Source organism: Heterodontus francisci, chromosome 35 (assembly GCF_036365525.1).
Source record: "Heterodontus francisci isolate sHetFra1 chromosome 35, sHetFra1.hap1, whole genome shotgun sequence".
Taxonomy (NCBI): Eukaryota; Metazoa; Chordata; class Chondrichthyes; order Heterodontiformes; family Heterodontidae; genus Heterodontus; species Heterodontus francisci.
This window is the reverse complement of record NC_090405.1, coordinates 48251950-48277177: the sequence shown is the minus strand read 5'-3', so window position 1 is coordinate 48277177 and position 25228 is coordinate 48251950. Positions and strand designations below refer to the sequence as shown.

At 45.4% G+C, this 25228-nt stretch overlaps 1 protein-coding gene across 2 annotated transcripts; it reads left to right on the top strand.

The window, feature by feature from the left end:
• Positions 1-17249: 17249 nt before the first annotated feature.
• On the top strand, positions 17250-22181 carry islr2 (immunoglobulin superfamily containing leucine-rich repeat 2). Of its 2 annotated transcripts, none has more exons than XM_068015496.1 (2): positions 17250-17525; positions 19458-22181. In XM_068015496.1, the coding sequence occupies exon 2, from the start codon at positions 19464-19466 to the stop codon at positions 21441-21443; it is 1980 nt and encodes a 659-aa protein (XP_067871597.1). In that variant the 5' UTR covers positions 17250-17525; positions 19458-19463; the 3' UTR covers positions 21444-22181. The 2 variants fall into 2 exon arrangements, with proteins under 2 accessions (XP_067871597.1, XP_067871596.1); XM_068015495.1 differs by lacking the exon at positions 17250-17525 and adding an exon at positions 18353-19102.
• The last annotated feature ends 3047 nt before the right edge of the window (positions 22182-25228 follow it).

Genomic DNA, 25228 nt, shown 5'->3' with positions numbered 1-25228 from the left:
AATTGATCTCCTGCAGCCTCAACAGCTTTTTGGATGAAGCAGCTCCAGATTTGAAATGAGATGACTTAACTTCTTGACGAAATCTCCCAACACATGCTCGTCTCTCCATGTGATATTTGGCACTGGAATGACTGATTATACAACTGATAGTATATTGAAAACAACATGCACTCTACTCTAATTCCAAGTTATTTTTCCACATATGACGATTTAACTTTTAACACTAAATTCCCACTTTTGCTGTTTATTGGATAATTTACATTTTAGTGCCAGTTTTAGTTAATTATCAGGAATAAACTGTAATTAAGTCTTGGGATGAGCATTTGTATTGGACTTGATTCAGGAGTTTAACACAGCAGGAGGAAATTTGAATTTCCAATGCTTGCGTGCATCAGTGTTGCAAATGACTGGCTTTTATGTGCAATTGAGTTTTCCGTCGCCAGATGGTGCCAAGCTGCTGGGAATTGTAGAACCTGCTGATAATTGACAGGGAAGAGACCAGATGGAAAATTATCTTCAGCATTGTTAGGGGACGTGTTTTATTCCAAGAATAGGCGTAGTGCAAGCAAAATGTTGTTTTTATGATTGTGCATGGACAATTACCAGGCAACAGCTGGTGCTGATGTGTGTTTGTTACAGTAACATCACTAAAACAGATCATCTGGTCACTATCACATTGCTGTTTGTGGGAGCTTGCTGTGCGCAAATTGACTGCTGCGTTTCCTCCATTACAAACCATGACTCCACTTTTTAAAAAAAAAGTACTTCATTGGCTGTTAAGGCTCTTTAGGCCATCCTGAGGTCGTGGCAGGCGCTACAGAAATGCAAATTCTTTCTTTCGCACTTGGGAGATAATTCAAAATTAAGATATCATTTTTAGTTGTTTGCTGACCTGCTGTGCCTTTTCAAGCTGCGATTCCTTTGCCGGATCAAAATCATATTCCCTTAAAACTAAAGGGGGAATCAACCACACTTGGAATATTGTGTTCAGTTCTGGTCGCCTCATTATCGGAAGGATGTGGAAGCTTTAGAGAGGGTGCAGAGGAGATTTACCAGGATGCTGCCTGGACTGGAGGGCATGTCCTACGAAGAAAGATTGAGGAAGCTAGGGCTTTTCTCATTGGAGTGAAGAAGGATGAGAGGTGACTTGTTAGAGGGGTACAAGATGATGAGAGGCATAGATAGAGTGGATAGTCAGAGACTTTTTCCCAGGGTGGAAAGGGCTATCACCAGGGGGCATAATTTTAAGGTGATTGGAGGAAGGTTTCGGGGAGATGTCAGAGGTAGGTTCTTTACACAGAGAGTGGTGGGTGCGTGGAATGCGCTGCCAGCGGTGGTAGTAGAAGGAGATACATTAGGGACATTTAAGCGACTCTTGGATAGGTACATGGATGATAGTAGAATGAAGGGTAGGTAGTTAGTTTGATCTTAGAGTAGGTTAAAGGTTCGGCACAACATCGTGGGCCGAAGGGCCTATACTGTGCTGTACTGTTCTATGTTCTTCTATGTTCTATAGAAGGAGTTGTTAACAGATTAAATATACTTGCTTCGCCTTTTCATGGCATTGAGGTTTTTGTTTGTCTCGGTTTTATTCTGGCGGTGCGTGGAATCCAGGAATTTCACTGGTCAGTAAATTATTAATAAACACGATAGAAATAACAGGTAAACTCCCACTGTCATTCCATCCTTTAATATTTTACCAAGTCTTGCATTTAAATGCAATGTCATTTACCAGCATACAGTAGTTAAAGGACAATTTTAGGGCACCTTGCCACAGCTGATCCTCTCTTGAATATAAAAGTGCAGAATATGCGTGTCCAAAGTACAGCAACAGGCTAGATAAAATGTGTTTGTTGTGAGTGTTTAGGGCAGGGAAAAATTCCTTAAACTTTTTTGTTTGGAAATTGATACCTTTTATCGAGCCTTTAAAAAAGAATTGGATTGTAATTTTGGCTTGATATAATTTATATATTGTGTTAAAATCAACAGTAAGTAGATTGCTTCTGAAGATTAACGACGACACTTTTTACCATAAACATCTCAGTTTTCTGCAGGTAGCAACCGAGAAGATTTTTGGACTGAGACCGATTGCAGTTTAAACAGACTTCGTGACAAAACGCTGCTTCACTGAAAGCAAGGTGGTGTTTTTTTTTTAATCCTGTGCAATGGATCCGGTTAATTGAACGGTCGGCAATCGAAAAAGCCGCAGCTGGGGTCAAAAATATACAGGAGAGAGAAAAAAAACTCTTAATATCTCTCACCCAACTCCCACGCCGTGCCCTAGACAATACTCCGAAAAGACAAACCCGATATGTTAAATAAGACTTGAACAGAAATAACAATTTGTGGATTACAGTTAAAGAGCAAGGGAAGTTGAGAGGAAAAGCTCTTTCAAAGAGCCAGCACGATGGGCCGAAGGGCTCCCTTAAGTGCTGTATGATCCCGTGAAGTGTGAATCCATTCTGTCGAACAGGATCCCGTCATTTAGTTTAAAGGAGGGCTTAATGCTGATTGTCAAATTTAAATCTGTAAAGGCAGCAATTGATATCAACATACGTAGCAACATATGAATTAGGAGCAGGAGTAGGCCACTCGGCCTACAGATCATGGCTGATCTGATTGTAACCTCAACTCCACATTCCTACCCCCAATAACCTTTCACCCCCTTGCTTATCAAAAATCTATCTACCTCTGCCTTTAAAATATTCAAAGACTCTGCTTCCACTGCCTTTTGAGGAAGAGAATTCCAAAGACTCATGACCCTCTGGGAGAAAAACATTTCTCCTCATCTCTGTCTTAAATGGGCGACCCCTTATTTTTAAACAGTGACCCCTAGTTTGAGATTTTTCCACAAGGGGGAAACATCCTTTCCACATCCACCCTGTCAAGACCCCTCAGAATCTTATGTGTTTCAATCAAGTCGCCTCTTACTCTTCTAAATTCCAGTGGATACAAGCCTAGCCTGTCCAATCTTTCCTCATAAGACAGCCCACCCATTCCAGGTATTAGTCTAGTAAACCTTCTCTGTACTGCTTCCAACGCATTTACATCCTTCCTTAAATAAGGAGACCAGCACTGTACACAGTACTCCAGATGTGGTCTCACCAGTGCCCCGTATAACTGAAGTATAACCTCCCTACTTTTGTATTAAATTCCCATCGCAATAAACAATAACATTCTATTAGCTCTCCTAATTCAGCAGACAACTAAAAAAAATCTTAATTTCTAAATATAAGGGTTATGGGGATATGTAAATGGTACAGTAGCATTTGTATGTTGCTTTTTGTGGTAAAGTGTGTTTTGAAAATCATCACCTTGTTAATTATTTTAATGGCTGGATTATGGGCAATCTTTGATTTAGATTTTTAAAAATTCATTCATGGGATGTGGGTGTCACTGGCCAGGCCAGCATTTATTGCCCATCCCTAATTGCCCTTGAGAAGATGGTGGTGAGCTGCCTTCTTGAACTGCTGCAGTCCATGTGAGGTAGGTACACCCACAGTGCTGTTAGGAAGGGAGTTGCAGGATTTTGACCCAGCGACAGTGAAGGAACGGTGATATAGTTCCAAGTCAGGATGGTGTGTGACTTGGAGGGGAACTTGCAGGTGTTGGTGTTCCCATGCATCTTCTGCTCTTGTCCTTCGAGGTGGTAGAGGTCGCGGGTTTGGAAGGTGCTGTCTAAGGAGCCTTGGTGCGTTGCTGCAGTGCATCTTGTAGATGGTACACACTGCTGCCACTGTGCGTCAGTGGTGGAGGGAGTGAATGTTTGAGGATGGTGTGCCAATCAAGCGGGCTGCTTTGTTCTGGATGGTGTCAAGCTTCTTGAGTATTGTTGGAGCTGCACCCATCCAGGCAAGTGGAGAGTATTCCATCACACTGCTGACTTGTGCCTTGTAGATGGTGGACAGGCTTTAGGGAATCAGGAGGTGAGTTACTCGCCTCAGGATTCCTAGTCTCTGACTTGCTCTTGTAGCCACAATATTTATATGGCTACTCCAGTTCAGTTTCTGGTCAATGGTAGCCCCTAGGATGTTGATAGTGGGGGATTCAGCAACAGTAATGCCATTGAACGTCAAGGGGAGATGGTTAGATTCTCTCTTGTTGGAGATGGTCATTGCCTAGCACTTGTGTGGCACGAATGTTACTTGCCACTTATCAGCCCAAGCCTGGATATTGTCCAGGTCTTGCTGCATTTCTACACAGACTGCTTCAGTATTTGAGTCGTCGCGAATAGTGCTGAACATTGTGCAATCATCAGTGAACATCCCCACTTCTGACCTTATGATTGAAGGCAGGTCATTGATAAAGCAGCTGAAGATGGTTGGGCCTAGGACACTATCCTGAGGAACTCCTGCAGTGATGTCCTGGAGCTCAGATGATTGATCTCCAACAACCACAACCGTCTTCCTTTGCGCTAGGTATGACTTCAACCAGTAGAGAGTTTTCCCCCTGATTCCCATTGACTCCAGTTTGGCTAGGGTTCCTTGATGCCATACTCAGTCAAATGCTGCCTTAATGTCAAGGGCAGTCAAATTTAGTATTTGCAAGATTAGTATTTTAGTCGAGCAAAGTAGGAAACAGAATTGCTGGAGATCAGAGTAAATAAGGAGAGACTTTCCAATGCGGGGACGGTTGCTAACTAGAGGACACGGTTTTAAGGTAATTGGCCAAAGAACCAGGGGAGAGATGAGGATAATTCTTTTTTACATAGCCAGTTGGTGTGATCTGGAATGCACTGACTGAAAGGATGGTGGAAGCAGATTCTTCCTTTAGAAGGGAATTGGATAAATACTTAAAACAGGAGAAAATCTGCAGGATTATGGGGAAATAGCAGGGCAGTGGTTACTGACTGGTTAACTCTTTCAAAGAGCCAGGACATGCATGATAGATCGAATGGTTTCCTCCTTTGTTTTAAGATTCTACGAAAATAGAAACTCCAAGAAATACACAGCAGGTCAGTCAGCACTTGGGAGTGTATTTACACCGTAGCTGCAGAGTTACTGCAATGGTTGTTTCTGCTGAGGCACTGATACTAATGTTTAACATAAATCCAGAGTCAGCACCTGAATGGACTTCAATAGGGAGTAATCTCTCCAGTTTGACACTGAACTGACATTCTTAGCAGTTGATGTAAGTATTTGCGATAAAGAGGTGAGAAAAACAGCAGTGAGTGGGGGTGTTTATTGATTGTCGTATGGAGAGCGGGGACAGGATGGGGAGCGGGGTCTGGATGGAGAGCGGGGTCTGGATGGGGGGGCGGGGTCTGGATGGGGGCGGGGTCTGGAAGGAGAGCGGGGTCTGTATGGGGCGCGGGGTCTGGATGGGAGGGTGGGGTCTGGAAGGAGTGCGGGGTCTGGATGGGGAGCGGGGTCTGGATGGGGAGCGGGAATTGGATGGAGAGCGGGGTCTGGATGGAGAGCGGGGTCTGGATGGAGTGCGGGGTCTGGATGGAGAGTGGGGTCTGGATGGAGTGCGGGGTCTGGATGGAGAGTGGGGTCTGGATGGAGAGCGGGGTCTGGATGGAGTGCGGGGTCTGGATGGAGAGCGGGGACTGGATGGAGAGTGGGGTCTGGATGGAGAGCGGGGTCTGGATGGAGAGTGGGGTCTGGATGGAGAGCGGGGTCTGGATGGAGTGCGGGGTCTGGATGGAGAGCGGGGTCTGGATGGAGAGTGGGGTCTGGATGGAGAGCGGGGTCTGGATGGAGAGCGGGGTCTGGATGGAGTGTGGGGTCTGGATGGAGTGTGGGGTCTGGATGGAGTGCGGGGTCTGGATGGAGTGCGGGGTCTGGATGGAGAGTGGGGTCTGGATGGAGTGTGGGGTCTGGATGGAGAGTGGGGTCTGGATGGAGAGTGGGGTCTGGATGGAGAGCGGGGACTGGATGGAGTGCGGGGTCTGGATGGAGTGTGGGGTCTGGATGGAGTGCGGGGTCTGGATGGAGAGTGGGGTCTGGATGGAGAGCGGGGACTGGATGGAGTGCGGGGTCTGGATGGAGTGTGGGGTCTGGATGGAGTGCGGGGTCTGGATGGAGTGTGGGGTCTGGATGGAGTGCGGGGTCTGGATGGAGAGCATGTAAACACCCTGGAAAACTGAAAGAGACTTTTGCCCTTTGGTGTCAAATGCAATAAGTTTTATGTTATTCATTCAAAGTTATCTGGCATCCCTCAAAGATATTCATCAGTATCACAAATATTACAGAGACAGCTTAAATACAATGTGCCAAGGTTCAGGCCATACAGCTGGGCAAGAGAGGTTTGCACGAAAGCCCCAGGAGCTTTATCCCGTGCAGATTTCTTCCAAAGCTAACAAGCCTTGAGCAGAATTCTGACTTGGTGTAAGAGTAAAAAGGATAATTCCTGGTGACACTGACACGAGCTGAACTGCAGGAGCTGGGGTAGTTTTCAAAAAGATTCTCTCTAGTTTCAGCTTGCAACAGAGCTGGCTGCATTTGTAGACAATTTAATCAATTGTATTTTTCACTTTAATCTGTCACAACAGTCACTTTGTGTTACCAGCGCCGTTGATGATAAGTGGGAGGTCATAATTATGACAATTGAGTCAGTGTTAGTTTGTTACCTGCTCTCTGACGGACTCCAGTTGCCAGATAGTCAATGCTGTTGGCCAATTTGTGAGACCCAGCCGAGGTGGATGGGAGAGCTGGAGGGCAGTACTGTGAAATCTGATTCACAGCACTGGGCCGACACTGGTTCTGATCCAAGTACTGCTTGTCCTTTAGGACCCCAAGTGCAACTCAAACCTCCGGGTGTTTGAATATTTGTGGCTCAGTTGACAGCACTCTGCTCTGAATTACAAGGTTGTGAGTTCAAGTCCCACTCCAGACACTTGAGTGCGAAACCCAGCCTGACCCTTCCAGTGCAGCACTGAGGGAATGCAGCAGCATCAGAGTTACCACATTTGGGGAGAGATTAAACTGAGGGCCTGTCTGTCCTTTCAGCTGGAGATAAAAGATCCAAGGCACTAATTCAAAGAAGAGCAACGTAGGATACCCTGGCTAATGGTTATTCCTCAACCAACATCGCTAAAAGCAGATTATCTGGCTAAAGCTTGCTGTGCACAAATTGCATTCTTGCTACATTACAACACTTCTTCTTCTTCTTTGGCCTCCTTGGCTCGAGAGACAATGGGTAAGCGCCTGGAGGTGGTCAGTGGTTTGTGGAGCAGCGCCTGGAGTGGCTAGAAAGGCCAATTCTACAGTGACAGACTCTTCCACAGGCGCTGCAGATAAAATTGGTTGTCGGGGCTGTTACACAGTTGGCTCTCCCCTTGCACCTCTGTCTTTTTTCCTGCCAACTGCTAAGTCTCTTCGACTCGCCACACTTTAGCCCCGCCTTTATGGCTGCCCGCCAGCTCTGGCGATCGCTGGCAACTGACTCCCACGACTTGTGATCAATGTCACAGGACTTCATGTCGCGTTTGCAGACGTCTTTAAAGCGGAGACATGGACGGCCGATGGGTCTGATACCAGTGACGAGCTCGCTGTACAATGTGTGCTTGGGGATCCTGCCATCTTCCATGCGGCTCACATGGCCAAGCCATCTCAAGCGCCGCTGGCTCAGTGGGGTGTATATGCTGGGGATGTTGGCCGCCTCGAGGACTTCTGTGTTGGAGATACGGTCCTGCCACCTGATGCCAAGGATTCTCTGGAGGCAGCGAAGATGGAATGAATTGAGACGTCGCTCTTGGCTGACATATGTTGTCCAGGCCTCGCTACCGTAGAGCAAGGTATTGAGGACACAGGCTTGATACACTTGGACTTTTGTGTTCCATGTCAGTGCGCTATTTTCCGACACTCTCTTGGCCAGTCTGGACATAGCAGTGGAAGCCTTTCCCATGCGCTTGTTGATTTCTGCATCGAGAGACAGGTTACTGGTGATAGTTGAGCCTAGGTAGGTGAACTCTTGAAGCACATCCAGTGCGTGGTCGCCAATATTGATGGATGGAGCATTTCTGATGTCCTGTCCCATGATGTTCGTTTTCTTGAGGCTGATGGTTAGGCTAATTTCATTGCAGGCAGCCGCAAACCTGTCAATGAGTCTCTGCAGACACTCTTCTGTGTGAGATGTTAATGCAGCATCGTCAGCAAAGAGGAGTTCCCTGATGAGGACTTTCCGAACTTTGGTCTTCGCTCTAAGACGGGCAAGGTTGAACAACCTGCCATCTGATCTTGTGTGGAGGAAAATTCCTTCTTCTGAAGACTTGAACGCATGTGAGAGCAGCAGGGAGAAGAAGATGCCAAACTGTTTGTGGGAGCTTGCTGTGCACAAATTGCATTCTTGCTACATTACAACACTGACTACACTTCAAAAACTACTTAATTGGCTGTAAAGGTGTTTGGGACATCCTGAGGTATTATGTAAATGTAAGTTATTTTATTTTCCTATCTCAGAATGCTCACGTATTTTTCTAAAAGATGTCTTTCTTTGAAACGATTCACTACCCCCACTCCCCCACTGGCCCACCCCCACCCCACTGTCCAGTTTTCTCTTCTAAACACAAGAGCTGGTGCTAGGCATGGCTGCATTGACATCTGGTATCTTACCCAATGCCAAGACAGAATGTCAGCAGAGTATTTAACCATGGGAAGCATCACAGCTGAACATGACCATGTCTACACATGTGTACTTTCCAGCAGGGGCCACTGAATAACTATCAGAAATAGCAATGAAGGCTGATTTATATCCCCAGCACCCTAGGGCACTAAAGGCTAGCTATGTCCCCAGGTGAAGGTGGGATTAGATTGGGCGGCTAGTTTTTTTCAGCCAGTGCAGACACAATGGGCTGAATGGCCTCTTTCTGTGCCGTAACTTTTCCATGGTTCTTCTATGGTGAAATTAGCTAACCCAGCATTAATGAGGGATTGAACCTGAGACCTTGTTGAGACACGAGTGGAAAATGTGTATTTTTAAAGTATTATATTTTAATTTAACGATATTTAGTGTTATTGCTGTGAGGAGGTTTTCACATTTCCCATTGACATTACAGCCAAATACAAAGTTCCCATTAATGAACAGTTATATGCATTTGAAATGCTTCAGTGGGAGAGATAAACTTCATCACAAGCTACATGACAGCCAGGTAGTTGGACCAGTTATACTGATGTCTTGGCATGTAACAGCACTTTCAATTCTTGAAAGCTGTTAGAATTAGGGGATGTCAGCATCAATTAACCCTTTAATCACTCTCAAGTTCTGAAATTATTCAAAGTGATACCCTGATTGGTTACAGTGGTTACATTTTATTTAGTACAGGTAAAACTTGACACATGCTAATGTCTGAGCAGCAGTATCAAAGCACAACAGAATTATCGTTATGCCCTGGGTAGAAGTGCGATCTCCACATGACTGCTCCCAATGGCATGCCCCAGGCATGTCAGTCAATGCGACATGAAGTCCGTCCTTCCATGCGGGACGGTCCCAGGCCCCTGGCCAAATACCTCTACACCTTTATTGGTTGGAGCACCCTTTCTTATACTCTTGCTACACAGCAAAGCCTAAAGAGACTAATTTAACTCGATCACTGCCTTGCTATGATATGAACTGCCCAATTGCAAAAGAAGTCATGTATCCATTGCCCTGCCCAGACCAGGTGTCTCATGATTCCTGGAAGAGACTTGGGGGTAATTAGTGGGGTTCTGATGAAAGGTCACAGACCTGAAACGTTAACTCTGTTTCTATCTCCACAGATGCTGCCAGACTTGCTAAGTATTTTCAGCACTTTCTGTTTTTATCTCATGTTTCCTGTTGTCATCTGTTTTTTTCTGCTCTCAGACCTTTATCGGCACATTGAATTTCAATGCTAGTGCCTGGCCGATAGAGAGATACAGTACTGAAACAGGCCCTTCGGCCAACCGAGTCCGTGCCGACCATCAACCACCCATTTATACCAATCTTACATTAATCCCAATTCCCTCTCACATCCCCACCTTCCCTCAATTCTCCTACCACCTACCTACACTAGGGACAATTTACAATGGCCAATTTACCTATCAACCCTGTTGCTGGGTAGTTTTTTTTCCCTGTTGCTGTATAGATTTTCCTGTCACTCCCTGTTGCTTGGTAAGTTTTCCTGGTTGCTGGGTAGATTTTCTCTCGTCACTCCCTGGTACTGGGTAGATTTTCTCTCCTCACTCCCTGGTGCTGGGTAGATTTTCTCTCCTCACTCCCTGGTACTGGGTAGATTTTCTCTCCTCACTCCCTGGTGCTGGGTAGATTTTCTCTCCTCACTCCCTGGTGCTGGGTTGATTTTCTCTCCTCACTCCCTGGTACTGGGTAGATTTTCTCTCCTCACTCCCTGGTGCTGGGTAGATTTTCTCTCCTCACTCCCTGTTGCTGGGTTGATTTTCTCTCCTCACTCCCTGGTGCTGGGTAGATTTTCTCTCCTCACTCCCTGGTGCTGGGTAGATTTTCTCTCCTCACTCCCTGGTGCTGGGTAGATTTTCTCTCCTCACTCCCTGTTGCTGGGTTGATTTTCTCTTGTCACTCCCTGCTGCTGGGTAGATTTTATTTCGTCCTGCCAAAGCAGGAAAACATCCAGCTATCTTGTCTAGGATTCAAGGCACTATTGTTTTCTCTGCCCTCTATCTGGTCCTCTGGAATTCTACCAAGGTTTATCTTTTGGCTCTCACACAACAAGCTGCATATTTTAATTCCTGCTGAAGTTTACCTTTTTCTCATTTGGTTCCTTTTCAACATTTGGGGTCAATGAAGACCCAGGCCACAGCTTCCCACCATGTGTTTTTCAGCTGGCATGGATACGATGGGCCAAATGGCCTCCTTATGTGCTGTAAATCTTTCCCTGTTTCTACGTCACCTCTCAGCCGCTTCAAACCAGGGCATATCACAAGCAGGGTTAAAAATATAGTGCAGTCTAAGCAATATCATACCTCAGCTTGTGAAAATTCTAATTTACAATCACAGTATTTAAGGTAGCTCTCATTAATTAGCAAGAAAACTCGATGTAGAGAGTTCTCAGGATCCTTACAAAGCAGGTGAGTCACACTCTTTATTGGTTTGTTCTGCGGATGTGGGTGATGCTGCCAAGGCCACATTTATTGCCCATCTCTAGTTGCGTTGAGAAACTGGCTTGTGAACTTGAGAAGCTGGTGACAAACCTTCTTCTTGAACTTTGTAGCGATTGTCTTACAACTGAGACCACCAAGAGTTAGACACGTGCTACGGGACTGGAGTCATAGAGACACAAGGCATTGGAGGTACAGGAGTGACGAATGATAGCCATAAGTTCATGTTAGATGTTCTTCACATTGGTAAGTTACTGACCTCAGTTGTGCCATTGAAATGAGATGCAGTGAGGGATTGAGGAACACTTGTTCTCAGACTCTTGGGGAAGGTTCCACAGAGAGAGTGGGAACCATACACAGGAATGAGGGAAAATTATAATGTAATTAGTTGCACAGCAGATTTTCACCAGAACTGGATTAGAAAGAAAATAAAGGACTTGTATTTATATGGCACCTTTCACAACCACCAGACACCCCAAAGCACCTTACAGCCAATCAAGTACTTTGTTGATATAAAAGCAAAATACTGCGGATGCTGGAAATCTGAAACAAAAACAAGAAATGCTGGAATCACTCAGCAGGTCCGGCAGCATCCGCGGAAAGAGAAGCAGAGTCAACGTTTCGGGTCAGCGACCCTTCCTCGGAACTGTAGTCACTGTTGTAATGTAGGAAACACGGTAGCCAGTTTGTACAGACAAAGCTCCCACAAACAGCAATGTGAGAATGACCAGGTAATCTGTTTTTGTGATGTTGATTGATGGATAAATATTGGCCAGGACACTGGGGAGAACTCCCAGTGCCAACTCTTCTTTGAAAATAGTGCTATGGGATCTTTTACATCCACATAAGACAGCCTCATCTCATTTGAAAGGCAGCACCTCTGACAGTGTAGTACTCCCCTGGAGTGCTAGACTAGATTGTTGTGCTCAAGTTCTGGAGTAGGACTTGAACATACAACTTTCTAACTCAGAGGTGAAAGTAATATCTACTTAGCCATAGCTGACAGGAGTATCTATTAGCACAAGCAATAGGGCCATTGAACAGATGATCAAACATTAGGGTCTGAAATGATACTGCCTGTTAAAAATCTTCTAGCACCTTCAAGTTTAGCCCCCAAGATGGTGAGCTAAAAGTCATGAGTTTTACATCAGGTATATTTCTTGATCTCTAGTTGCCATGGGCCACCAACTGAAATCTGCCTTTAATCTGGCACTAACTGGTGCTGAATTGTCATTGCATTCACAAAGAAGGCAAGATGGCTTGTATAGGAAATGGTAGCCAGCTTTGTTTCTGACACTTGTGAAAACCATATTTCCTACATTACAACAATGATCAGACTTCAGAATTATGTCATTGGCTATAAAGTGCATTGGGATAATCCTGAGCTTCTGAAAGATACTTTATAAATAGCTTTCTAGGTTACAGTGCAGAAACAGGCCACTTGGTTCAACTGGTGTAGTCGGTGTTTATGTTCCACATGAGACTCTTCCCACCCTACTTTATGTCCTCTATTCCTTTCTCCCCACATATTTATCTAGCTTCCCCTAAAATACATCCATGCTAATCGCCTCAACTACTCCTTGTTGAAGTGAGTCCCACATTCTAACCACTTTCTGGATAAAGACTTTTTTTGCTGAATTCCCTATTGGGACTATTTTATCTTTATGGTTCCTTGTGCTCTCCTCAAAAGTGGAAACATCTTTTCTATGTCTACCTTATCAAAGCTTTTCATAGCCTTCAATGCAAGTCTCTTTAATATGTAAGAGAATCCAAACCAACCTGTTGAGAAATCTACACAATTAGAATTTCTATCTGCCCAATATGGCACACACACTCTTTTCCCATCGGGACGTATCCCATTTGTTTATGTCCAGACAGCGCAGGTGTAGGCTGGCAGAGCCAAGGTTCAGAGGCTGCCAATGTGTTTAACCAACCAACACCATGCAGCTTACCAGTGATGGAGCACTGGTCTTCTGCTTGTGAAGTTAGGACCACCTTATACATTGGAGCACTAGTGTGCAGAGTTAACTGGAGCTGAAGGGGAAGAATTCCAGTCCCCAATCATAGATGTATCCTTCAGAGGCTATTATAAGCTGCTCAATCTGCCACAGTTCTCTTGAAGTATTATGGACTTTATGCTTAAGAGTCGATGCTACATTGCCTGCGGCTATGTTGAATGTCCTATTGGCAGATTACCATTCATAGTTACCAGTGACCATGGTATTGGCTTGTATCTTGGTTGCATTCTGGTTCCACTCCATTTTATAGTGTTAATTGTATATTAATTGTATGCAGGTGGCGGACATTAAGTGGAGATTCACTTGTGCCCCGATGAAAAGGAACAGACTGAAACTGTTGTTGTATTAGGAGGTTCATGTTTGTAATTAATTTCTCTGCAAATAAATGCTGATAAAAGTGTGTAAAGATTGTCCCCAGTTCTATCCTCCACCACTTAACTTTCTGGATTATACAAATAGGACCAAATTCATTGATTTGGCCCATCTTGGATGGATCAAGAATCAGATTACTTTGTCTGCATCGACAATTGGGATTAGGTCTGAATTTAGGCATGTCACCTTGATCCCAGCACAATCTCAAAGGAAACCTATTTACCTCCCTCCTCCTCCCTAATAAAGATTGTTGTTGCGATGAGGTACCTTTTTGGGGCAGAGTAAAGGGAGCTAATGTTATATACTTGACCCTGTAGTGACTTATGATGACACTGGCTGTCTGAATTGGGAAAAATGTCCCATTTCCCAGCACTAAGATCCCTCACCTTCATCAGTACAAATAACTGGATAAGGGTTAGAAAAGAAACTAAATGCCTTTAAAGAAAATAAATTGCAGATCAAACATGTTTATTAAGAGCCATGGATGCATCGATTGTTACTATTTTTGTAGCGGATCATGGTGTGCCTAAACTGAAAGGGAATGAAGATGGAGCATGTTAAGAGAGTTCGGTACAGTCGTGAAAGATGAAACAGCTGTATCTGAAATGTACGTGACTCAGTCCCAGCAGAAACGATTGAAAGCTCATTGCAACAGGAGTGTGACAGTAATTGGAGCACAGCACTGCATGTCTGAAGGTAGAAAGCGTGTAAACATAAGTTCATATTTTGGTAGTGACAGCAAGTTTAAAGTCTTTCTCTACAGTCGCCAACAAAAAAAAACACAAGCAGAGACAAATCTTACAAGCTTAACTTTTGTGTCCTTCTAATACATAAATTGCATATTTCAAAATAAAATTTGCAGGGCTATGGGGAAAGGACAGGGTAATGGGACCAAGGACAGAAATGTAGGAGTAGCTGAAATATTGTTACTAAATATATTGAAAGCTGAATTTTACTGCAAATGTTAAGAAAAATCAAAAGCTTTTGGCTTTTGATGAGACATCACAGTGGAACACTGACAATTGTCTGTGTGCACAAAAGACAGGAAAATTCCATTAGAAACTGCAAAACTGCAAATGTTGGAAATCGGAATCAAAGACTGAAAATGCTGCCAACACACAGGAGCCCAGCTATTACCTGTGGGTAGAACAGATGAAATAATATTTCAGACAGCCAACCTGTAATGAGGTTTGAAAATAGAAAGATGAAGAAGCATTTCAGTATTATCAGAATGAGATGAAATGGGCGAGTGGAAATCATGATAAAGAACTGTACAGAACATCTTCAGGTCGATTTCATACTTCTCTCTTCTATTTTTACCAATTGTGATGGACAAAGCAAAGGTGAATAACGCCCCATTGTCTGATTTAAGAATTACTGGAGAACTGATTTTTGCTGTAATGTTTTGCTGCATTTTTAAAAAAAAATTTCAATGCTGGGGTTTGAGAACACACTTAAGACTTTAGTTTCCTTCCAAAGGCTCTGGCTAGCATATCCCTTGTACCATTCCCTCATGTGGCATTTTAACACAGCCCTGAACCGGCTAATTTTAAACATGTTAGGACTGCCGTTGAAATAGGGCACAAAGAGATTTCACCAGAGGCAACGACTGCCAGAGAAAATGAGGTTGAAATTGCTGTGATGGTAAGAAATATTTGTATGGCATTCCTCTGAAGCTATTTTAACGGATGACACCAGTTACTACTTATTTTAACCCGGTTTACGGTTAAAAAAGCGAGCAGGGGAATTCCACATAATGGGCTTATTAATATCACACAGGACAACTGCGGGCTCTTTGTGTTGATAATCTGCAATTCCCTACCAGGTACCCGGTCATTCCGTTAAAAAAAGGTGTTTTGATGTCTCGGATAAAGTTTGATTGACACCGCATTTTCTCAGCTTTTGTACCTTTTTTGAACATGTTCCGCTGTGACACAAGACGGATTGGATCGCCATTAATCGAGCCAAGATAGAGGGAATTATTACTGAGATTTGATAGCAAGATTCTCCCAGCGAATTCAGGCGGGGCACCGAATCCTGTTAAACTGTCTAAACTGAAAGCACCATTTTCATTGTAACTAAGTCATCAAATTCAGGATGTGTTGTGCAATGGGAATCAGGGAAGAAATGTTGGGATATAAAGGTTCTTGTCGGTGATAAGGACAGTTGGTGTCATCGCTAACGGAGGATTCGGTTAGCTAGTGAAATCGCACAACATTATATTTTTAAAGCTCTATTTAATCCCGTGAACTTCTAAACATCATTATATCTAAGCATGGCCAGGAATCATTTGAAACCCCTGATCCAACTGCAAATTCGTTCAGACGTGGGATTCAAGCGGAGTTAAACATTTCAATTCAATTTCTCAACTCTGACACACTTTACAGTAATTCTGAACACAAAGGTTGAAAAATAATCTCCGATCGCACAACGGGTCTGCAAACAAATATATTGTGTTAATTTGATAAAATCCATGATCCCACTGTTTGATCTTAACCAAGCATGTTAATCCCATGAATTCTTACTGTCGATTTCTCTTTTACAAAATTTTCATAGCATTTATCAAAAAGGATAGGAAAATTCCCCAATACTGACAAATATATGGCAGCACTCAGAATGGCTCATTCGTTATATGGGAGACGCTTTGAAGTGTGAAAGGGTTATATAAAGGTAAATCATTATTTTATCTAGCTGAGCACGGATATGGTTTAATAGTACGGCAAAAACAGTATTCAATATTTCGGAAGTAAGGGCCCAATGGAGACTGGGACCAAGTTTTAACTTAGATGGGTGTGGCGGATGTACAACTGAACGCATGGTGCCAGGTGAGGCTGTGACAATGGGCTGGCCGGTAAAGATTTAGTGTAAGGACAGAGAGGATCGCGCCCGGCTGAATTCCTTGCAATTTGCCTTCCTTTCCTGCATATTTGTCAAGTGTCGCGCAACTCTTGAGAGATGCTCCCGTACACGGTCAGGCACCCATTGTGAGAGCAAAGCATCAGCCAGGCAGGAAATCAGACACTCCATATCAGTGTGTGTGTGTGTGTGTGTGTGTGGAAGGGGACGAGGGGAAAGAGAACATTTTGACACATTTTAGTTTCACGAAACCAACCCTGAAACACTTTCCAGCTCCATTATTCCAAATATTTTGAGCTGATATAGCGGTCATATTATCCATATATATTGCGACTAATACATAAACACATACATATATCGAATAACGTATTTCTGATAGTACATATATCCTTTAGACATCTATCTAGCCCATTAATCCCTGATGTGGATTTAATCTATCACATACATACCCAGTGTGAGATTGCAGGTGTAGGAAAGACTGCGCGTCCTCACTCTCACGGTTGAGGTGCGGAATCCCACTCCCCAATGTGTTTCCTGTGCAGTTTCTGACCCTACACTATGCCAGTCTCAGCTTCCAGTCTGACCTCTGCCCTCCTGAATGCCCCTTACCCATATCTGCAAAGCATGCTCCGAATAGATTTTCCAGATTGTGCTTTTATGTTAAACTGTAACTGCAGATATAAGGGACAGATTACTGCCAGTCTGGCTGGGACTGATCCCTGTGTCGCTTTATAAGGGATAACTTAAAGTGGGATTTTTGTTTATCTGTCCCGGGGATGCTGTTTGTCTCTCTCTCTCTCTTTCTCTTTCACACCCTCTTTCTCTCTCACTCTCTTCTGGAGGCTGTTGCTCTGCAGAGGAGGCGCGGTACCTGGGAGAGGCTGCGCGCCGCCGGGGCTGGCGGGGGCGCGCCTGGAGAGATCCCAGCCAAAAACTGACAGCTCAGGCACAGGCTTGTGTGTAGCATCAGGAGTTCCCCACCCCAAAACCCACACCCCCCCCCCACCCCCCCAAAAAAAAAACCTGCCGTGGGAAAATGCCTGTTGGGCTCGACGAGACCCTTGGAAGAGCCGAGCCGGATCCTGCGACCGAACGCCGCAATCTGCGCCGGTTGGGAAACTCCGCCGCCGCCTCGCCACGTTTACCCCGAACTGGGTAAATTACCGGGACAAATTCCGACGGCGCCCGGGCGTGTTCTGACTTCACAAGACCTGCTGCAGAATATCAATTACTACATCAAACGGTAAGAAAAACGCAATCTATTCACATTTCAGCTGCTTTTACATTGTGAAACTGCCAGATTTAGAAGCAACAGACATTTCGATAGAAATGGAATTAAAATATAAGTTTCTTATCAACAGAAACAGCGCGAAGATAAAATTCAATCAGTGCTATTAATAATAATTGAAATGCGTTTCCAACACACCGTTTGGTCCATTTCCAAAATAACATTTAACAGGGCAAAATATTCACTCAATTAGCCCAAAGCTGATTTCTTCCTGATCAGATGCCCGGGTTCCGAGAGACGCAAACACGTCCATTATTCTTTAATTAATATTTTATGACACTAATAATCCCCTCCCCTCCAAAAAACACCCCAGCAACGAAATCTCGTCGTCGTTGGAAGGAAAATGCTTTAAAGCCGGCGATTAACGAGTCAGAGATGAATCGTAAATCTGTGAAATTAATCACCAAAACGGCAATCCCCTTAAACTGACTCAAAAAAACCGTTTCACTTGGAGATCGGCGCACGGTATAATTTGACACCTCTGCCAATTCCACCCTGGTAACTCTCCTTTCAGCCGTGTCCTACACGAGGGACTTATTTGAAATCAGATTCTTAATTTTTTTTTAAAAAACAAGCTAATTCCGAAATTCAGAATTTCATAGTCGAAAATATCAGCGCCCTGGCCGGGGAAAATTTGGAATAATTCCAAAGACAAACAGTGTTTGTTTAGAATGGGATGGCAGGAATCGAATTTCAAATTACTAATGTCAGATGACGGAATTATTCCATTGATTTTTCTCTTGTTCGATGATCAGTCTCTTATGATCTCGATTTCCAGTAGAGTCAGTTTGATATCACCGTTTTTAAAATTCTAAACTTTGTAACTTGCCATGATTTTTTTTCCTGATATATATTTGGGAAGTTTACGCTGATGGGGAAAGGGCAAATGGGCGAATTATAAAAGCGGGCTAATCTTCCGATTTTCCACTCCCCCTCCCGGTCTAAGGGTGAATTTAACGCCTGATAAATTTTATTAGCAAATCTCAAACTAAAATAAACGCGCATTTAAAGTTGAATACATCAATGTAATCGCTTCTGGTCCGTAAAGATTGGATCAGCCTCCGTACTCATGGAACAGTGAAAGGGTTCTCTGGGTTTTTGTGGAAATCGCCTTCAGCTCCAGGATTTCCTTGTCACTTCTTCCCCCACCCACCCAAACTCTTCCTTTTGGAAGAAGCCTGAAAGCGATTGAATCACTTCCTCTCACTTGATTGTTTACAGCGTGTATTTATTAGCATTTATAAAAGGGCAGGATTTCTGCACATGGGAAAGCGTGTGCTCGGGACAGAAGAGGAACACAATGTTGAGTGTCATCGCCTTATTATTGCCAAGCTAATGAGAACCCGCCCGGGAGCTGGCTTCTGAAATCTTCAGTTATGTGGACTGGCTGGAGAAGCTGAGAGTGTTCACCTCAGACAAGACTGAGGGGAGTGTTGCAAATTATGAAATGATGAGAAGTTTTGCTAGGGTAAATGAAGAGAAACTGTTTCCACTGGCAGGAGGAGTCGGTAACCAGAGGACACCGATTTAAGGTAATTGGCAAAAGGACCACAGTGGGGGTGGGGGTGGGGAGATGGGTGGAAAGGGAACTTTTTTATGTACTGGTTGTTATCATCTGAAATGCATTGTCTGAAAGGGCGGTGGAAGAAGATTCAATATTAACATTCAAAAGGGAATTGAGTAAATCCTTGAAAAGGAAACATTTGCAGGGCCATGGGGGAAGAGGATTGGGACTAATTAGATAGCTCTTTCAAAGAGCCAGCCACAGATACGATGTGCTGTAAGATTCCACTTGTCCTGGTAGTAGTGCTGGAACACTGAGGCGGGGGCGCAATGTGGTGAATAACCTTATCATGTGACTGGCGTGTGTTTTTTTTCACTTCAAAGGGGAAGATGGTGGACAAATTCCTGTACCTGAGTGCCTGGTGTCTGACCGGGTTCTGGGTTGCCCACGCCTGCCCAGAGCCTTGCGTGTGTCAGGACAAATATTCGCACCAGTTCGCTGACTGCGCCTACAAGAACTTCGCCTCAGTTCCCGAAGGGCTGCCATACAACGTGACGACCCTCAGTCTGTCGGCCAATAAGATCAAGTCGCTGCTCCGAGACTCTTTCGCCGGGGTGACCCAGGTGACATCCCTGTGGCTGGCGCACAACGAGATCACCAGGATGGAGGAGGGGACCCTGGCCCCCTTGTTACAGCTGAAAAACCTCGACCTGAGCCATAATCGGATTGTGGAGTTCCCTTGGCAGGACTTGTATAACCTGACTGCCCTCCAGCTGCTCAAAATGAATAACAACCTGATCGTGACCCTCCCCAGAGACGCCTTCTCCACCCTCAAGGACCTGCGCTCCCTGCGCATCAACAGCAATCAGTTCCAAACCCTCTTTGAGGGCACTTTCGACTCTCTGACCTCCTTGTCCCATCTCCAGATCTACAGCAACCCTTTCTCTTGCAGCTGTGAGCTGGAGTGGTTGAAAAGTTGGATCCTGGAAGCCCTGATCTCCATCCCGGAGAAACAGGACATCACGTGCTGGGCACCCGAAGAGTTGAAAGGGACCGCGGTGGTGGATCTGCCCGACTTACAGTGCAGGGCCCCAGTGGTGTATCTGAGTTACCAGCCCAGCAACGACAAGGCAGAGTTCCACGAGGGTTACACACTGGCCCTGCACTGCAACGCCACGGGGAATCCTCCCCCCGAGATCCATTGGAAGATCCGCACGGCCAACAAGGAGATTGAACTCAATGATGCCAACGTGCAGGAGGAGAGCAACGAGCTACTGAATGAGAAGCGCAAGCAGGGCGGGGACCGCTTCGTGGTGCTCAAGAACGGCACCCTCATCATCCCTCACTTGAGCAAGTACGAAGAGGGGCGCTACACCTGCCTGGCCAGCAACCCCATGGGAAGCAATGACACCTCCCTCAACGTGGTGGTGGCTCCGTCCCCAAAGCACGACCCCGGTTACAGCAAGGAGCCCATCCCGAGCCCGAGCGGGGTTGGGAAGCCCAGCTTGAAGATGGCCAAGAACAGTGTTGTCCAGTTGGAAGGAAAGGCCCGCACAGCCACAACCACCATGGGCAATGTCCCGGCCCGGACTCCCATCCTGGTGCCCCCCGCCGCCCAGAACTGCGCCAAGAAGGAGGGCACTCATTACATCTCCAACCATGCCTTCAACCAGAGCTCAGAGATGAAGCAGCACACCTTTGACTTTGGGGTCATCGCTTTGGAAGTGACCGAGACGGACGCCAGGGTGCAGCTAACCCCTTTCCAAAGCTCCCCTAAGAACAACCTGGAGATGCTGTACCTCTGCATTGAGGAGGGGGGCAAAGCGGCTTCAGTGGTTCAATGGTCCATGATTGAAAGCGGCGTCAACTCGTACCGCTTCCAGGACTTGACCCCGGGCTCCAATTACACCCTGTGCCTCACTTACACCGGGGCAGATTGCCATGTTCAGGTCATCTTCACAACCAGGAGGAAGGTGCCCTCCCTGTTAATCATGGTAGTGGTCAGCTGTTTCCTGCTGGGCCTGGCTACAATCCCATTACTGGGGGCAACCTGCTGCCACCTGATGTACAAGTACCAGGGGAAGACATACAAGCTCATCATGAAGACCCAGCCCCCGGGGCAAGTGGAGAGGAAGGCGGTCGGCACATTTGAAGCCGGCGCCTCTTCCCCCGGCTCGGAAAAGCTCTACCAGCTCAGCGAGGCTGGGGAGGAGAGCCTGGTGGCCGAGTCCATCCCCGCCTCCCAGAGCAAAGGCAACCAGGAGGAGTTCGAAGCGGCCTCGGAATACAGCGACCGGCTGCCCCTCGGGGCCGAGGCTGTTAACATCAGCCAGGAAATTAACGGCAATTACAGGCGGCCGGTGCGCTGATTCCAGGCCGGCGGGAGGAGGCGATCACCCAGTAAATCTAACCAACCCCAAAATGGAAAATCCACCTTGTGGGTCTTCACACGCCCTTCATTCCAGGGTTTTTTGCTATTGATTTGACCATTCAAAATTCCTGGGATTCCCAAGAGAGTCCAATCCAGGCAACTTCCCAACTGGGAATGAAATGCAGCTGAGACCAGCTCTGGAGAAACAGTTCTAGAAATATTTGTTCTGTTGTCAAAATATATTGGTGCTTCATCGCTTACGTTGACAGAACCACCGCGTTTGTCCTTCCTTTGTACAGTCCTACCTGCAGCATTGTCTGATCACTCGTTAGATCCAGTCCTCAACCTCGCCGCTCCCATTGTTACTCCCCAGTTAATATAGTGAAGGTGATGTGTGTTATCTCTCGGTGTTTACTAGTGCAATGTTGTTAAGTGACATTCAGCAAACCGAACCTGCAGACTTGCACTCGGTGCAAGAACTGAACTGTGTTGTGTTGAGAGATTTAGTCCATTGCATCCGTTTTGATATCAAAGTGATGTTTTGTGCACAGGGTGCATTAGTGTAAAAGGGAGTCGGAGGGAATCTTCGCTGTAGCAATCCGAGCCATCTAGTTGTGGGGTCTGATGTGTGTGTATGCTGTTTGGTTTAACCCGCACTCTCCTACCCGCCTTTTTGATATACTTCCATCTCTGTATTCAATAAATTAAAAGGAAAAAAAAAACCTAGCAAAATGCAGATCCAACTCTTATTTGGAATTGGTTCCAAATCTTCGTTGATTGAAAAGATGTCCATTGTATTTGTCTGGTCATCCCTGATTTTTGGAGGCCGTGTCTTCAGCTGCCCGTGCCCCAAGCTCTAGAATTCCCTCCCAAACCTGCCCCCCTCTCGCTCTCTCTCTCTCTCCCCTCCTTCTTAAAACCTACCTCTATCACCAAGCTTTTGGGCACCTGTCCTAATACCACCTTATGTGGCTCAGTGTCAAATGTTGCTTTGTAACTCTCCTTGGAAGTGCCTTAAACATTTTGTTACGTTAAAAGACACGTGTTAACGCAATTTGATGGTTCTCAGTGGAAATAAACCAAATAATGTAACCAGGGATTGTCAAAGGCAAGTTAAAGGTCATCATTCTGGGGCAGCAGGTAGAAAACGATGCAAGATGAAGTAGATTCTTCAGCCCAAAACCTTACTGCCTACCCATCAACGCTATCGTCATCTCATGGATCGTGTTGCCATGGGCACTAGTCTTCCCTTGGACCCCATTACAGCTTTGCCATCTAGCTGTACAGGGACCTGGTTTAATTTCTCCTCTGCAAGACTGTATTGCTGAAAATGCCACCCCCCCCCCCCCCCCCCCCCCCCCCCCCCCCCCCCCCCCCCCACCACCACGAGTACTGCACTATAGATTACACGTGGAGTCCTGAAGTTCTGTTTTGGATTCTTAATTCTACGATGTCAACTTGTCAGGAAGGTAACGGGTTAGGAGTTCTGTTCAGCTTTAAAACAATGAAGACTGGGACTCAAATGGCAAAGTTATTTTCTGACTGCAACTTTCTGCTAAAGAGCTAATCGTTTTTGCTAGTTGGTGTACAGTAAAGGAAGATGTGCATTTATATAGCACCTTTCCTGACCTCAGGGTATCTCAAAACACTTGAAGTGCTGTTGCTATTGAAATGTGGGAAACAAAAGCCAATATGCACAGGGCAAGCTCCCCACACAACAATGTAACGAGGACCAAAACAGTGGTATGGAATGTTGGTTGAGTTGTCCAGGGACACCAGGAAAACTCCATTGCTCTTCTTTGAAAGTATGCTTCAGGATATAAAGAGTGTGTAGGAACAGAGGGACCTAGGTGTGCATGTGCATTGATCTTTGAAGGTGGCAGGACATATTGAGAGTGTGGTTAGTAAAGCACATGGGATCTAGGGCTTTATAAATAGAGGCATTGAGTACAAAAGCAGGGAAGTTATGCTGAACCTTTAATAAAGCTCTGGTTAGGCTCCAAATAGAATATGGTTTCCAGTTCTGATCGCCACACTTTAGGAAAGATGTGAGGGTCTTGAAAGGGTGCAGAGGAGATTTACTAGAATGGTTCCAGGGCTGAGGGATTTTACTTACAAGGGGGTTAGGTTGGAAAAGCTGGGGTCGTTCTCCTTGGAGCAAAGGAGATTGAAGGGAGATTTGATAGGGGTGTACGAGATTATGATAGTTGGATCAGGAAAAACCTATTTCCATTAACTAATGGTACAAGGACTAGGGGCCATAGATTGAAGGTTTTGGGCAAGAGATGTATGGAGAATGCAAGGAAGAATTTTTTTTAATGTAACGAGTGGTAATGATCTGGAACTCGATGCCCAAGAGGTCGGTAGAAGCAGAAGCAATGACTTCAAAAAGGAAATTGGATGGGCACTTGAAAGAAATAAATTTGCAGGGCTACGGGGGTAGGTATAAAAAAAAAACTGAGCCGGGGAGTGGGACTGACTGCATAGCTTTGGAGAGCTGGCATGGACATGATGGGTCAAATGGCCTCCTCTGTACTGTAAATGACTGACATCCAGCTTAGGGGACAGACAGGGCCTTGGTTTAATGTCTCAGCTGATCAATGGTACCCCCGACACTGCAGCACTCTCTCAATACTACACAAGAGTTATTAGCCTTGATTTTTGCATTAAAGTCTCTGAAGTAGGATTTGAACCCACAACCTGCTGACTTAGCTCTCTCATCTCGATCACAAAGGTCAGTTTGTTCTTTTAAAAAGTCACAGTGGATCTCCCTGTGACCGCGTGGGTTTCCTCCGGGTGCTCCCGTTTCCTCCCACATGCCAAAGACTTGCGGGTTGATGGTTAAATTGACCATTGTAAAAAAAAAATTGCCCCTAGTGTAGGTAGGTGGTAGGAGAATTGAGGGAAGGTGGGGATGTGAGAGGGAAAATGGGATTAATGTAGGATTAGCATAAATGGGTGGTTGATGTTCGGCACGGACTCGGTAGGCCAAAGAGCCTGTTTCGGTGCTGTATCTCTCTATGACTAATGATTCAAACAGAAAAACGCAAGGAACTTTCAGGTCAGATAGCATCTGGGTGTCATTGAAGCTCAAGAATTTTGTGGCAGTTGGAAGAGGTCATACTGGCATTAGATATTATGGCCTAAGGATATTATTGCCATAGAAGGAGTGCAATAAAGGTTCACCAGACTTGTTCTTGGGATGGCAGGACTGTCCTATGAAGAGAGATTGGGGAAACTGGGCCTGTATTCTCTAGAGTTTCGAAGAATGAGAGGTGATCTTATTGAAACCTACAAAATACTTAAAAAGGGATAGACAAGGTAGATGCAGGTAAGATGTTTCGCCTGGTTGGGGAGTCTAGAACCAGGGGACACAATTTCAAAATAAAGGGGGAAGCCACTTAGGACAAAAGATGAGGAGAAATTTCTTTACTCAGAGGGTTGTGAATCATTGGAATTCTCTACCCTAGAGGGCTGTGGAAGCTCAGTCATGAAGTAGAGATTGACAAATTTCTAAATACCAATAACATAATTATTGGGCAGCACAGTGGCGCAGTGGTTAGCACCACAGCCTCACAGCTCCAGCGACCCAGGTTCAATTCTGGGTACTGCCTGTGTGGAGTTTGCAAGTTCTCCCTGTGTCTGCGTGGGTTTCCTCCGGTTTCCTCCCACAGCCAAAAGACTTGCAGTTTGATAGGTAAATTGGCCATTATAAATTGCTCCTAGTACAGGTAGGTGGTAGGGGAATAGAGGGACAGGTGAGGATGTGGTCGGAATTTGGGA

Coding starts and splice junctions, on each gene's coding strand:
- islr2 (XM_068015495.1), top strand. CDS start 19,043: ATGAAGAGAAACTGTTTCCACTGGCAGGAGGAGTCGGTAACCAGAGGA. Junction 19,103..19,457: donor CCAGAGGACACCGATTTAAG/GTAATTGGCAAA, acceptor TTCACTTCAAAG/GGGAAGATGGTGGACAAATT.